The sequence below is a fragment of the Chrysemys picta genome, chromosome 5, assembly GCF_011386835.1.
Source record: "Chrysemys picta bellii isolate R12L10 chromosome 5, ASM1138683v2, whole genome shotgun sequence".
Classification (NCBI taxonomy): Eukaryota; Metazoa; Chordata; order Testudines; family Emydidae; genus Chrysemys; species Chrysemys picta.
In genome coordinates this window covers 144,698,490-144,710,156 of record NC_088795.1, presented here as the reverse complement: position 1 = coordinate 144,710,156, position 11,667 = coordinate 144,698,490, and the positions used below count along the sequence as shown (strand labels likewise).

At 65.5% G+C, this 11,667-nt stretch overlaps 1 protein-coding gene across 2 annotated transcripts; it reads left to right on the top strand.

Annotated features, from left to right (window-relative positions):
- The first annotated feature begins 4,352 nt into the window (after positions 1-4,352).
- Positions 4,353-11,256, top strand: LOC101933898 (programmed cell death protein 4-like). 2 transcript variants are annotated; one of them, XM_024110952.2, is made up of 11 exons: positions 4,353-4,451; positions 6,032-6,305; positions 6,872-6,969; positions 7,183-7,296; positions 7,519-7,740; positions 8,046-8,143; positions 8,255-8,369; positions 8,477-8,584; positions 8,796-8,906; positions 9,180-9,319; positions 9,698-11,256. In XM_024110952.2, the coding sequence occupies exons 1-11, from the start codon at positions 4,368-4,370 to the stop codon at positions 9,747-9,749; spliced, it is 1,416 nt and encodes a 471-aa protein (XP_023966720.1). In that variant the 5' UTR covers positions 4,353-4,367; the 3' UTR covers positions 9,750-11,256. The 2 variants fall into 2 exon arrangements, with proteins under 2 accessions (XP_023966720.1, XP_005278481.1); XM_005278424.4 differs by lacking the exon at positions 4,353-4,451 and adding an exon at positions 4,587-4,744.
- The last annotated feature ends 411 nt before the right edge of the window (positions 11,257-11,667 follow it).

Here is an 11,667-nt window from a genome sequence, read left to right as displayed (position 1 = left end):
TCCCCTCCACCGCCTGGCTGCCTGCCCACCTGCAGCTTCCTTCCTGAGCAGTGGGCTCTTACAGGGCACCGCTGCCCCACTGCTAATTTGGGCCTGGAGTTTGACTAAGGGGCTGGGTTTTCGCTGGCTCCTCGTGACAGAATAAATCTCCCCGTGGACCATGTCTCTTCACCCTCTCAGCTGCTCTGATGTGGCTGAGCCGTGGAACTCCCAGACTTGCAAAGAAAAACGTTCAAAAATCGGTGGCCCCTGTCACCAGCCTTCGTGCTCCCTCCCCCAAAACACCCCCCTCGGAAAGACTCGGGAGTGGAAACGGGGTGTCAGTGACCCGTGGGCCCTGGGCTTGCGGGTAAAGGGACTTACGAGTGTTAGTCAGATGTTCTCCATGAGGGCTGCATGGCTGGGCTGTGGACCCTGGACTGATGAGAACGCAAGAATGGCCAGACTGGGTCAGACCAAAGGTCCATCTAGCCCAGTGTCCTGTCTTCTGACAGTGGCCAGTGCCAGACGCCCCAGAGAGAATGAACAGAACAGGGAATCATCAAGTGATCCATCCCCTGTCACCCATTCCCAGCTTCTGGCAAACAGGGAGAGGGGAGACAGGTGTGTATCTCAGGGAAGGCCCTTGTTGCTGGGACCCATGGGGCTTTGAACAAAACTTGTGTTTGACCTCTCTGCTTATTCCTGCCCTGTTTGCGAGGGAGAGAGCTGAGCCGTGAGGCTTAATCCAAGTCACCTGCCAGGTAAACAGGAGGGGCAACCCGGGGAGAGTTCAGAGAGGCAGCGGGATCCTGTCTGAGGTGTGGCTCTACGCCACGAAGCGGATACGGAGGATGAGGGAACTGCTGCTCTGCCCTGCCCTGGCTGTGCTGGTTTTGTCTGCCAGAGGACAGAACAAATTTCTGGCTACACCAGAGGAGAAGATACCTGGTCTGGTACAGTACGTCACAACGATGTCCAAGAAGTCTTTGTTTTCTTGCATGCAGCAGAGCCAGATTCAGACATCACTGTCCCGCCGCCCCAAGGGGAAGGATCCGCAATGGGGGAAGTGGAGAGAGGAGGAACCAACACAGCAGACGAGAGGGAACAGAGCCAGGAAGCATTCAGCCCAGCTAGACCCATCCAAATGTTTTCAGACACTCAGCAGTCAAGGACAGGAGAACCTGGAACAAAAATCTACAGAGGACAAACCGGGGCTGGGGGTCGTTGTGGTCTGAAATAAGCTGGAGTTAGTGGTGACTCCAAGAGGAGTGGAAGAGAATTCAGGCAGGGCCACGACCCAACGGGACAGTGCGCTGTCTGCCAGAGTGAAAACAGGAGTTGTAACCACAGGATTCGGAGGCTGTCTGCAGGTCTCCCCCAAGGCTGATGACACACATTGGAACCAATGGCACGGCATCCCATGGAACCACGCAGATTATAGAAGGCCTCGGGCAGCTTGGAAGGGAGCAGAAGTAAAGGAAAGTCCAAGTGACCGTCTCTGAGAGTCTACCGGTCCCTGTGTGACAAGGCAGAACGTGCTGGAGGTGAACTGTTGGCTTCATGACTGGTGTGCAGCTGAAGGCTTTCGTTTTGTTGAACGTGGTGTCCCCTGTTCTGTTCATTCCCTCTGGGGCACATGGCACTGGCCACTGTCGGTAGACAGGATACTGGGCTGGATGGACCTTTGGTCTGACCCCAGTACGGCCGTTCTTATGTAACATTGGGCCATGTTCCAGTGGGAAGCACAAGGAAGTTGAAAGGAAACACGATGGATTTTGGTGGTCAGATCAAAGTACTGACCTCCCTCTTTTCCTCCCATTCATTGACTGCAGACAAAAGTGAGATGCTCCTACACTGCACAACTGCGACAGAGAGGGCAGCTGAAAGCTAAAGGAGACACGAGTCACAGCTGGTGTCCTCCGACTCCCATTAACGTGGGCTTTTATCAGTGCTCCCAGCCTGGGTGGATGGGCAGGGTGGCTACACCCACACCCTCAGGCCCCCAAGGAACCCAGGAACAGCCTGAGAAGGGGTCCCAGCTCCCTCTGGCTCCAGCACATCTCCACCACAGTGAATTGCAGAGAGAGCCAAGGGGCAGCCCAGCCATGGGGCCATCAGCCCATTGCACGGGCAGGGAGGCCCACAGCAAGGGAGGGAGCAGCCGCAGGTTCCTGGTCTGCCCTGCCCCCCGAGGTGGCTGGAAGCTGGGGCCGTACTTCCCACACTCTGTCAGCCAGAGGCTGGGGCCAAGACAGACCAGACCTCCAGACCTCTGGTCTCCCTGTCCCCTACCACCTCCAGCTGTCCCAGCAGGGGCCTGCAGTGTTCTTGTCCCTCTGTGTGAGGGGTGGGCTTTAGCTGACAGCGGGGGCCTTGCAGGCAGTTTCCGTCATGGGGAGAAAGGGCTGATTCAAGTCAGCAGGTGGCGCAATCAAGTTCATTCACAAACAACACACTAGGTCCTGGTTCCCTGGACACAGCTGGAGCACGCAGATAGTTCCCTTCCTAGTCCCACGTCTGCCCCTCCAGCCAGCCCTGCGCCTCAGGAGCACTGTGTGCTCCCTCTCCAGGCCATGCTCACCATTGCTTCTCTCGCTGCCTGCTCCTTTCTCTGGGCTTCCAGACACAACAGCTGCCCCAGTCAATGCCCCAGCCCCTGTGTGGCAATCAGTTCCCAGAGATTCCCTCAGCCGGAGGGCTTACCTCTGGGTCTAGCCTTGCCAGGGCCTTGGGTAGTGGCTTTCTTTTTTTTCAGTTCTCACAATGCAACAGGGCATTTAATTGCCCCTTAATTTTGCCCGCGTGAAGGGCAGCTAGCACACGCCTCACCCAGATCTGTCACTCCTGGCTGCCCCCTTCCAGCACAACCCAATGGTCAGTGCAAGGACAACAGGGGTTGGGCCCAAGAGAGAGCAGTGCGGGGTGACATTGGGGTCTCAAGGATGGACCCAGAGCACAGACCTAGACCCCTGGCCCCCTCTTAGGGTGACCAGATGTCCCGATTTTATAGGGACAGTCCCAATTTTTGGGTCTTTTTCTTATATAGGTTTCTATTACCCCCCCACACACACACACACACCACCTGTCCCGATTTTTCACACTTGCTGTCTGGTCACCCTACCCCCTCTCTGCCCCCCACCATTGCCCTGGCTGGTGGGGTCCCGGGAAGAACCAAGACTGAGTCCACTCCTTACCCCCCCTCCCCAGAGCTATGAGTCAGTCCGCTCCCTGCTTCCCCCCCCTTCCCAGAGCCATGAGTCAGTCCGCCCCCCCCTTCCCAGAGCCATGGGTCAGTCCGCTCCCTGCTTCCCCCCCCTTCCCAGAGCCATGGGTCAGTCCGCTCCCCCCCCTTCCCAGAGCCATGGGTCAGTCCGCTCCCTGCTTCCCCCCCCTTCCCAGAGCCATGGGTCAGTCCGCTCCCTGCTTCCCACCCCTTCCCAGAGCCATGGGTCAGTCCGCTCCCTGCTTCCCCCCCCTCCCCAGAGCCATGGGTCAGTCCGCTCCCTGCTTTCCCCCCCTCCCCAGAGCCATGGGTCAGTCCGCTCCCTGCTTTCCCCCCCCTCCCCAGAGCCATGGGTCAGTCCGCTCCCTGCTTCCCCCCCTTCCCAGAGCCATGGGTCAGTCCGCTCCCTCCCCTCCCCTCCCCTCCCCAGAGCCATGGGTCAGTCTGCTCCCTGCTTCCCCCCCCTCCCCAGAGCCATGGGTCAGTCCGCTCCCTGCTTCCCCCCCCTTCCCAGAGCCATGGGTCAGTCCGCTCCCTCCCCTCCCCTCCCCAGCGCCATGGGTCAGTCCGCTCCCTGCTTCCCCCCCTCCCCAGAGCCATGGGTCAGTCCGCTCCCTGCTTCCCCCCCCTTCCCAGAGCCATGGGTCAGTCCGCTCCCTGCTTCCGCCCCCTCCCCAGAGCCATGGGTCAGTCCGCTCCCTGCTTCCCCCCCCTTCCCAGAGCCATGGGTCAGTCCGCTCCCTCCCCTCCCCAGAGCCATGGGTCAGTCCGCACCCTGCTTCCGCCCCCTCCCCAGAGCCATGGGTCAGTCCGCTCCCTGCTTCCGCCCCCTTCCCAGAGCCATGGGTCAGTCCGCTCCCTGCTTCCCCCCCCTTCCCAGAGCCATGGGTCAGTCCGCTCCCTCCCCTCCCCAGAGCCATGGGTCAGTCCGCTCCCTGCTTCCCCCCCCTCCCCAGAGCCATGGGTCAGTCCGCTCCCTGCTTCCCCCCCCTCCCCAGAGCCATGGGTCAGTCCGCTCCCTGCTTCCGCCCCCTTCCCAGAGCCATGGGTCAGTCCGCTCCCTGCTTCCCCCCCCTTCCCAGAGCCATGGGTCAGTCCGCTCCCTCCCCTCCCCAGAGCCATGGGTCAGTCCGCTCCCTGCTTCCCCCCCCTCCCCAGAGCCATGGGTCAGTCCGCTCCCTGCTTCCCCCCCTTCCCAGAGCCATGGCTCAGTCTGGCGGCTGTGGAACCGTTGCTCCGGGGGCAGGTAGGGGGCGGCGCAGAGCGGCCATTGGTCTGTGCAGCGACCCCGCCCCCCGCGGCCCCTGCTAGCGTGGGCGGGGCATGGGGGCGGGGCCGCTCGCGCCCTGCGGCTGCGAGGTTGAGGGGAGTTGGCTGGAGTCCCGCCCCCCCTGTGCGTCACTTCCGCAAGGGGCGGGCGCGCGAAGCAGCGAGGCTCAGCGGAGCTTCAGGGTCGGGATCGTGCCCGGCTCGGAGCTGCCGCCAGCGGCCATGTCGGGATCGGTCAGCCCCGCCCGCGGCCCGGCCGCCGCCGCCCTGGCAAGTACCGGGCCTGCCCCGCCCCCAATCCCCCCCCCCCCGGGCGCGTTCTGCCCGGTCCCCATGTGCGCTGGGGGCGGGGCCGGGGCCGAGCGCCACGGGGCACGAGCTGCCTGGCCAGCGGGGGGGGCCCTCCGTCCCCCTCCGCTTCTGTCCGCCCGGGGGCCGCGGGGCGGGAGTGGGGGTCGGGGGCTGCGGGGCGGGAGTGGGGGGCTCCGGGGGCTGCGGGGCGGGAGTGGGGGGCGCTGGTGGGGGTCGGGGGGCTGCGGGGCGGGAGTGGGGGGCGCTGGTGGGGGTCGGGGGCTGCGGGGCGGGAGTGGGGGGCGCTGGTGGGGGTCGGGGGCTGTGGGGCGGGAGTGGGGGGCGCTGGTGGGGGTCGGGGGGCTGCAGGGCGGGAGTGGGGGGCGCTGGCGGGAGTGGTGGGGCCCGGGGGGCTGCAGGGCGGGAGTGGGGGGCGCTGGTGGGGGTCGGGGGTTGCGGGGCGGGAGTGGGGGGCGCTGGCGGGAGTGGGGGGTCCGGGGGGACGCGGGGCGGGAGTGGGGGGCGCTGGCGGGGGGTCCGAGGGGCTGCGGGGCGGGAGTGGGGGTCGGGGGCTGCGGGGCGGGAGTGGGGGGCGCTGGTGGGGGTCGGGGGGCCTGCAGGGCGGGAGTGGGGGGCCCCGAGGGCTGCGGGGCGGGAGTGGGGGGCACTGGCGGGAGTGGGGGGCCCGGGGGGACGCGGGGCGGGAGTCGGAGGCGCTGGCGGCCGGGGGTTGCCCGGTCCTGCCTGGCTCTAGCCCAATTCTCCATATTCCCTCCCAGCGGGGAACTCGGCCGTTCCCAGGCCCCCACGCCCGGTCTCCATGCCCTGGGATGCCAGGAGCCTGGCCCGTCTGAGCGACTCTGTCCCCAGCCTGGGGGTGCAGCAGGAGGGTGCTACACCCCATAGTGAGGTTGGGGGCAGAGACCTGCCCTGGAGCGGTCTGCATCCCTCGGGGGGGGCGGGGGAATGGGCAGCCCCTCCACTGCCCCCAGCCTGCAGCAAGGGCACAGGCTGTTCCCCTGCTTGGCATGACATTTGCGGGTTGGGCCTTGGCTCTTTCACTTCCCCTGGGGCGGGAGGTTGTCTGGAGCCGTGTGAATTCAGCCAGCTGCTCCCTAGCGCGCCCCTTGCTGGGCGAGGCCGGGACTGGAGGGGGGGTGAATAGGAAGGGAAAGGAAGCGCTCCGTGGGGCAGCCCCTGGCTCCTCTGCCTCTCCCGGGGCTCTTGGGGGCAGCGGGGCGTCTCTGAGACCACCGTGCCTTGCAGGCCACGTGCCAGGCAGGCTCAGAGGACGAGGCTCTGGAAGAGGAGCTGATGGATGGCGACGAGTCCCGCTCCTGGACCCCACAGGAGAAGGCCCTGCACGAAGCTCGGCTCAAAGCCAAGGCCAAGCGGCGCCTGCGGCGCACCTCGTCCCGGGACTCCACCCGGGAGCCGGCACCCGAGGGGGGGGAGCCCAGCCCCGACCCCAGCAGCCCCAAGGGCAAGACCAATGACAGGAAGTCGCGTATGGGCAAGGGCCGTGGGCTCCCCAAGAAAGGTGAGATGCAGCACACCCCTGCCTCACAGTGCAGGCTCCCATCACCCTGATGCCCTCCCTGCATCCCCCTGCCCCTCCTGCTGCCTTGGGGCACACCCCTGCCCCACAGTGCAGCCTGTGGCCCACCTGGCTGTCACATAGCGCACACCCCTGCAGTCCCTCCTGGCTCACTGCTGCCCCACAGTGCAGCTCCCAGTCCCCACACCCCACACAGTGCAGCCCCTGCTCCCTCCTGCTGCCCCAAAGACACAGGGATCCTCCCTCAATCCCCACGCAGTCCCCTGCTCTTCCTGTGCTGGGTGGGAGCCGCTCCTGCCACGTGCTGTGGGTTTGCTGGGCCCCACTGAACTCACTACACTTGTGACACAGTCATGCCCGGGCTGGGAGCCTGCCGTGAGCCAGTGCTGCGCTGGTGCCCAGCTTTGCCCTGGGCTGGGGGCTCTGAGCAGTGCGCTACCCTTGCCCAGAGGCCCCCGGTCCCTTTTCTGTAGCAGGCAGAGCTGGGTTGGTGCCCGGCTGGGATGCTGTGGCCCATGGGGGTGGCTGAACCACTGTGTCTCCTGCAGGTGGTGCTGGGGGCAAGGGTGTGTGGGGTGCACCTGGCCTGGTGTACGGGTACCAGGAGCCCGACGCTCGGGACCCCAACTACGACGAATCATCTCAGGTACGTTCCCGGGCCCCTTCCTCCCCCCCCGGAGCCAAGCGTCACTGAACTCGGACCCCAGCACCCACCCACTGCTGCCCCCGGCCTGTCTGCCTGCCCCCGCTCAGCCATGCCAGCCCCCTCCCCGGAGCCCCACGGACTGGTGCTTGTGTGGGTGGGGCCTGTCGCAGTGGGGGTACCGCTGGCCGTGAGCCCCTCTGCCCCTCTCTACAGGGCGACACGGTCTATGCCACGGTGACGCCGGAGCTGGAGGAGGGGGAGCTGGAGAAGAACGTGCACCCCATGGTGCTGGAGTACTTTGAACACGGGGACACCCTCGAGGTGATGGTGAGTCTGGGGAGTCCCTCTGCCACCCCATCTCCCCCCAGCGGGCTTCTGGGCTGGGAGGGATTCAGGGGCCACATCCATCTGGCTAGGCCCCGGGGGCCCCTGCGGTGCCAGGGGAGGGCACTGGGAACTGCTGAGGAAGGAGGAGGATGGAGTGGGGCTGGGCGCCGTGGAGGAAGGAGGCCGGAGCGGGGCTGGGCTGACGCGCTGTGCTGGGCGCAGGAGCTGCTGAAGGAGCTGAACCTGGGCAGCAGGAAGCACGCCGTCCCCTCACTGGCTGTGGCGCTGGCACTGGAGGGCAAGGCCAGCCACCGGGAGCTGACCTCCCGCCTGCTCTCTGACCTCGTGGGCAAGGTCATGACCTCGGAGGACATCGCCAGGGCCTTCGACAAGATGCTCAAGGACCTGCCTGACCTCATCCTGGACACTCCTGAGGCTCCGCAGGTGGGGCTGGGAATACCCCTGGGAGGGGCTGGGGAGACATGGTGGGGCCAGGGGCAGGAATGGCATGGGGGGGGGAGAACTGGGAGGGGGGAATGCCCTGGGTGGGACTGGGAATGCTGGGGGGGTGGTGCATGGGAAGGGAGGAGCTGGGAATGCCCTTGGGAGGGTGGGGGCGGGGCTGGGAATGCCATGGTGATCGGGAGTTGGGTGGGGGCTCTAGGACCTGGCCCTGCCAGGCAGAGGAGGTGCTGTGCCAGGCCCCTGGGCAGCGTCTGCGCCCTGACCACACGCTCGTGTCTCTGCAGATGCTGGGCCAATTCATTGCCCGGGCCGTGGCTGACCATGCGTTGCCCCTGGACTTCCTGGACCGCTACAAGGGGCGCGTGGACTGTGAGCACGCCCGGTAAGAGTCTCCTCCCCCCGCCCTGCCCTGGCACCAGCCTGGTCTGCTCTGCCCCCAGCTGGCAGCATCTCCAGGGAGAGCCCCCTGCTCCTCACTGTCTCCTCCTTGCAGGGCTGCCTTGGACCGCGCCGCAGTGCTGCTCCGGATCAAGCGGGACGTGAACCAGTTGGACAACGTGTGGGGAGTGGGGGGCGGCCAGAGGCCCGTGAAGCATCTCATCAAAGAGGTGAGCGCCTTGCGCCCCTCGCTGGCCGGCTTGGCCCCGGGGCTGCACGGGGCCTGGGCGGGCGCCTGCCCGTCCCCATGCTGAGCCCTCAGTACCTTTCCCCACAGATGAACCTGCTGCTGCGCGAGTACCTGCTGTCCGGGGAGGTGTCGGAGGCAGAGCACTGCCTGCGGGAACTGGAGGTCCCTCACTTCCATCATGAGCTGGTCTATGAGGTAGGGCGCAGGCCTGGCCTGGGGCGTCCGTTTGGGGCTGTGCTGTGATGGCCAGCGCTGGCCGGGGGCAGTACCCGCGGCACCCCCAGTGGCTGCTGCGGCCCGGCCGTGGGAGCTATGCTTGCTACCTGGATCCTGGGGGGTGTCCGGGATGCCAGCAGTGGCTGGTGCTGCCCACCCCATGCTGACGCCCCCTCCTCCATCCTCGCAGGCTGTAGTGATGGTGCTGGAGTCCACAGGCGAGACGCCCGTCGTCATGATGGTAAAACTGCTCAAGGTGCTGTGGGAGACCGGCCTGGTGACCCTGGACCAGATGAACCGGGTGAGTGCTGGAGCTGGGACAGGAGCCCGGGGAGCAAGGGGCTGGGTTGGTGCCATGAATAGTGCAGGGGAGCCAGCCATGGAGTCTCGGCAGACTGGCCAGCTGCAGCAGAGGTGAGGAGGCCCTTGTGGGGGCAGATTCAGCCTCTAGGATTGACTGCAGCACGGGCTGCCATTCCCAGCCCAGGGCGCAAGGTCTCCCTGGGGCATCACGGCCCCTCCCTGCTCTGCCTCAGCATTCCTGGCTCTGATCCCAGTTCTCCTGATCCCCCAGGGCTTTCAGCGAGTCTATGACGAGCTCGGAGACATCAGCCTGGATGTGCCCCTTGCTCACCGTATCCTGGAGCGGCTGGTGGATCTCTGCTTCGAGGAGGGAGTCATCACCAAGCAGCTGAGAGACACCTGCCCAGCCAGGTAGCTGCAGCATGGGGGACTACGGGTCAGGTTTGAGGCGCACCAGGAGAACTGCAGAGGAGCCTGGGGCTGGGATAGAAGGAGCTTGTGGGTTGGAGGTGGGGGGAAACCCAGTGCTGGGGTAGCAGGGGCTGTGGGTCAGGATTGAGGGACATCGGCAGAGCTAGGCTAGCAGAGGCTGTGGGTTGGGAGTGAGGGGCACTGGCAGAGCTGTGTGGGGAGCCCCGGGCTGAGGTAGCAGGGGCTGCAGGTTGGGATGGAGGGGCACGGCAGAGCTGTGGGTCGGGAGTGAGGGGCACCGGCGGAGCTGTGTGTGGGGAGAGCCCAGGGTTGGCTGGGGCCTGGCTCACTGACATTCGTGTCTTTCCTCTCTCCAAGGGGCCGGAAGCGATTTGTGAGCGAGGGTGATGGGGGGCAGATCAAGCAGTAACTGGCCGTCTCGTCCCCCCCAGCCCGACAGTCCCCTGGAGGTGATTGATGTCCCCCAGCCCTGGAGCTCCTTCTTGTCTGTCTCCAGCTGGGAACGGCGCCAGGGAACCACCCAGCCCCAGCTCCCAGAGGGGCAGTGCAGAGGCTGTGATGGATCTTGGGGGGGAGCTGGGGTCCAGGAGCAGGGAGGGGGCTGGTGGGCTGATCTCCCAGCTGGGGCTGCCCTGGAGGTGGAAGGGTGGGGGGCTGGGTGCAGCTGCAGGACTCTTGTCCCCTCCCTGCAGCCCCAGCTGGGAGATGCCCCTCCCTCGCCTAGTGGGGCTGTGTCTGTGCCCCCCCAAGCTTGGCTCCATGCAGTGGGGTTAGCAAGGGGGCATTTCCTCCCTCCCCTCTCCCCCCAGCCTCCTATGCTGGCTAGTTCAGGAAAGGGCCTGGTTCTCACTCTACCCTGGGTTGGGGAGCTCTGCTTGGGGGCTTTGGGATTCCTTCCTTCCCCACAATGGAGCAACTGAGGTCACCCCATGTGGCAGTCCAGCTGGGGGGAGGCCTGGTGGCGCAGGCCTGGCTGTAACTCCATCTGCAGCGTGCTCCTTGGTGCCCCCCATTCCCACACCAGGGCGTGGCCTGCAGAATGGGCTGGGTAAGACCAGCCTGTTTTAGGGGAAGGCAGTGTGTCCTTATTCTGCCCCAGGGAGTGGAGCTGGGGGCTTGCAAGAGCCATGCCCAGGCCACTCCCTGGGCTGGGCACCCGGCCACACAGGACAAGCTGCTTCCTTGTATCTTATGCCAAGGGCCAGGAACAACCTCCAGAGCAAAGGATTCTGGGTCACACCGATCAGCTTGCCTCATGGGCAGTGACACAGGTAAGGGGGCCACACCTACCTCCCCACATCTCAGCTCTGCTCCTCTTCTAGGCAAAGATCCTGCTCCCCCCCAGGGACCCACATAAGGACTGCCCCAGAGACTAGCCTCAGCTCTGCCCCTAAGGTGATCGGCTGAGCATTACCCCCAGTCCACTGCCTTGTGCTTACTTTACTACCCTACAGCGTTTCATCATAGTGGAGCTCCTCTGGGCTGCAGCACTGGGAGGAGGTAACACCAACCACTGCTAGGGGCTGCATGCAGGAGCACTGGGTGTGACAGCTGGAGTGGGGGCTTAAGGGGGCCCAGTTGACAAAGGGCAGGTATTTGAAAGGTGTGGAGCCGGGGGGCCTGTAGGCCTAGGGTGGCTGTGGGTATCTCAGGGGGGTGATGGGCTGGGACTCATCTCCCAGGGCAGGGGCCTTAAACCCCAGCGCTTGAGCAAGGTGGGACCTGGGGGGGCTACTCCAGCTCTGCCTTCCAGCACCCTGAGGAGAGTCTATCACCCCCTGGTAGGCCCCACTGTTGGGCTTGGGAGCAGGGAGTCAGCAGCTGGGAGCAGCAGCAGTGGATGGCCCTCCCTGGCTTGAGGAGCAGGGCGAAGGCAGCGCTTATGCATAAACACAATAAAGATGTGTTCAAAGGAATGGCTGGTCTAGCCTGTGTTTGTCCTCCACTGTGTGTATGGGGGGGGGGAGCTCGCTGGCCAGCAGCTCGTGGGAAGCCCCAAGGACCGTGGCTCACCCAGCGTGTTCCCAGCTGCAGGGCTTGGGGCTGTGAGGTGTGACCCCTTGAGAGCTGCTGCCCGCAGAGCCTGGGACCTGCCTGCCCTGGGCTGGCCCATCACCCCTCGGCCGTGCCCGGGTTAGCCCCTGGCCGGGGGTAGGGCTCAGCACCGAGCTGCACCTGGCCCCCACCCCCTCCTGGGGCGGCTCAGAACCGGCTGGGCCTGGCTCTGCCCTCTGCCCTGGGGCGCTGCCCTGGACTACAACTCCCAGCATGCAGCGCGGCGAGGCTCCCAGCCACGTGTAGTTGGGCTATGGGGCCCAGTGCGCACC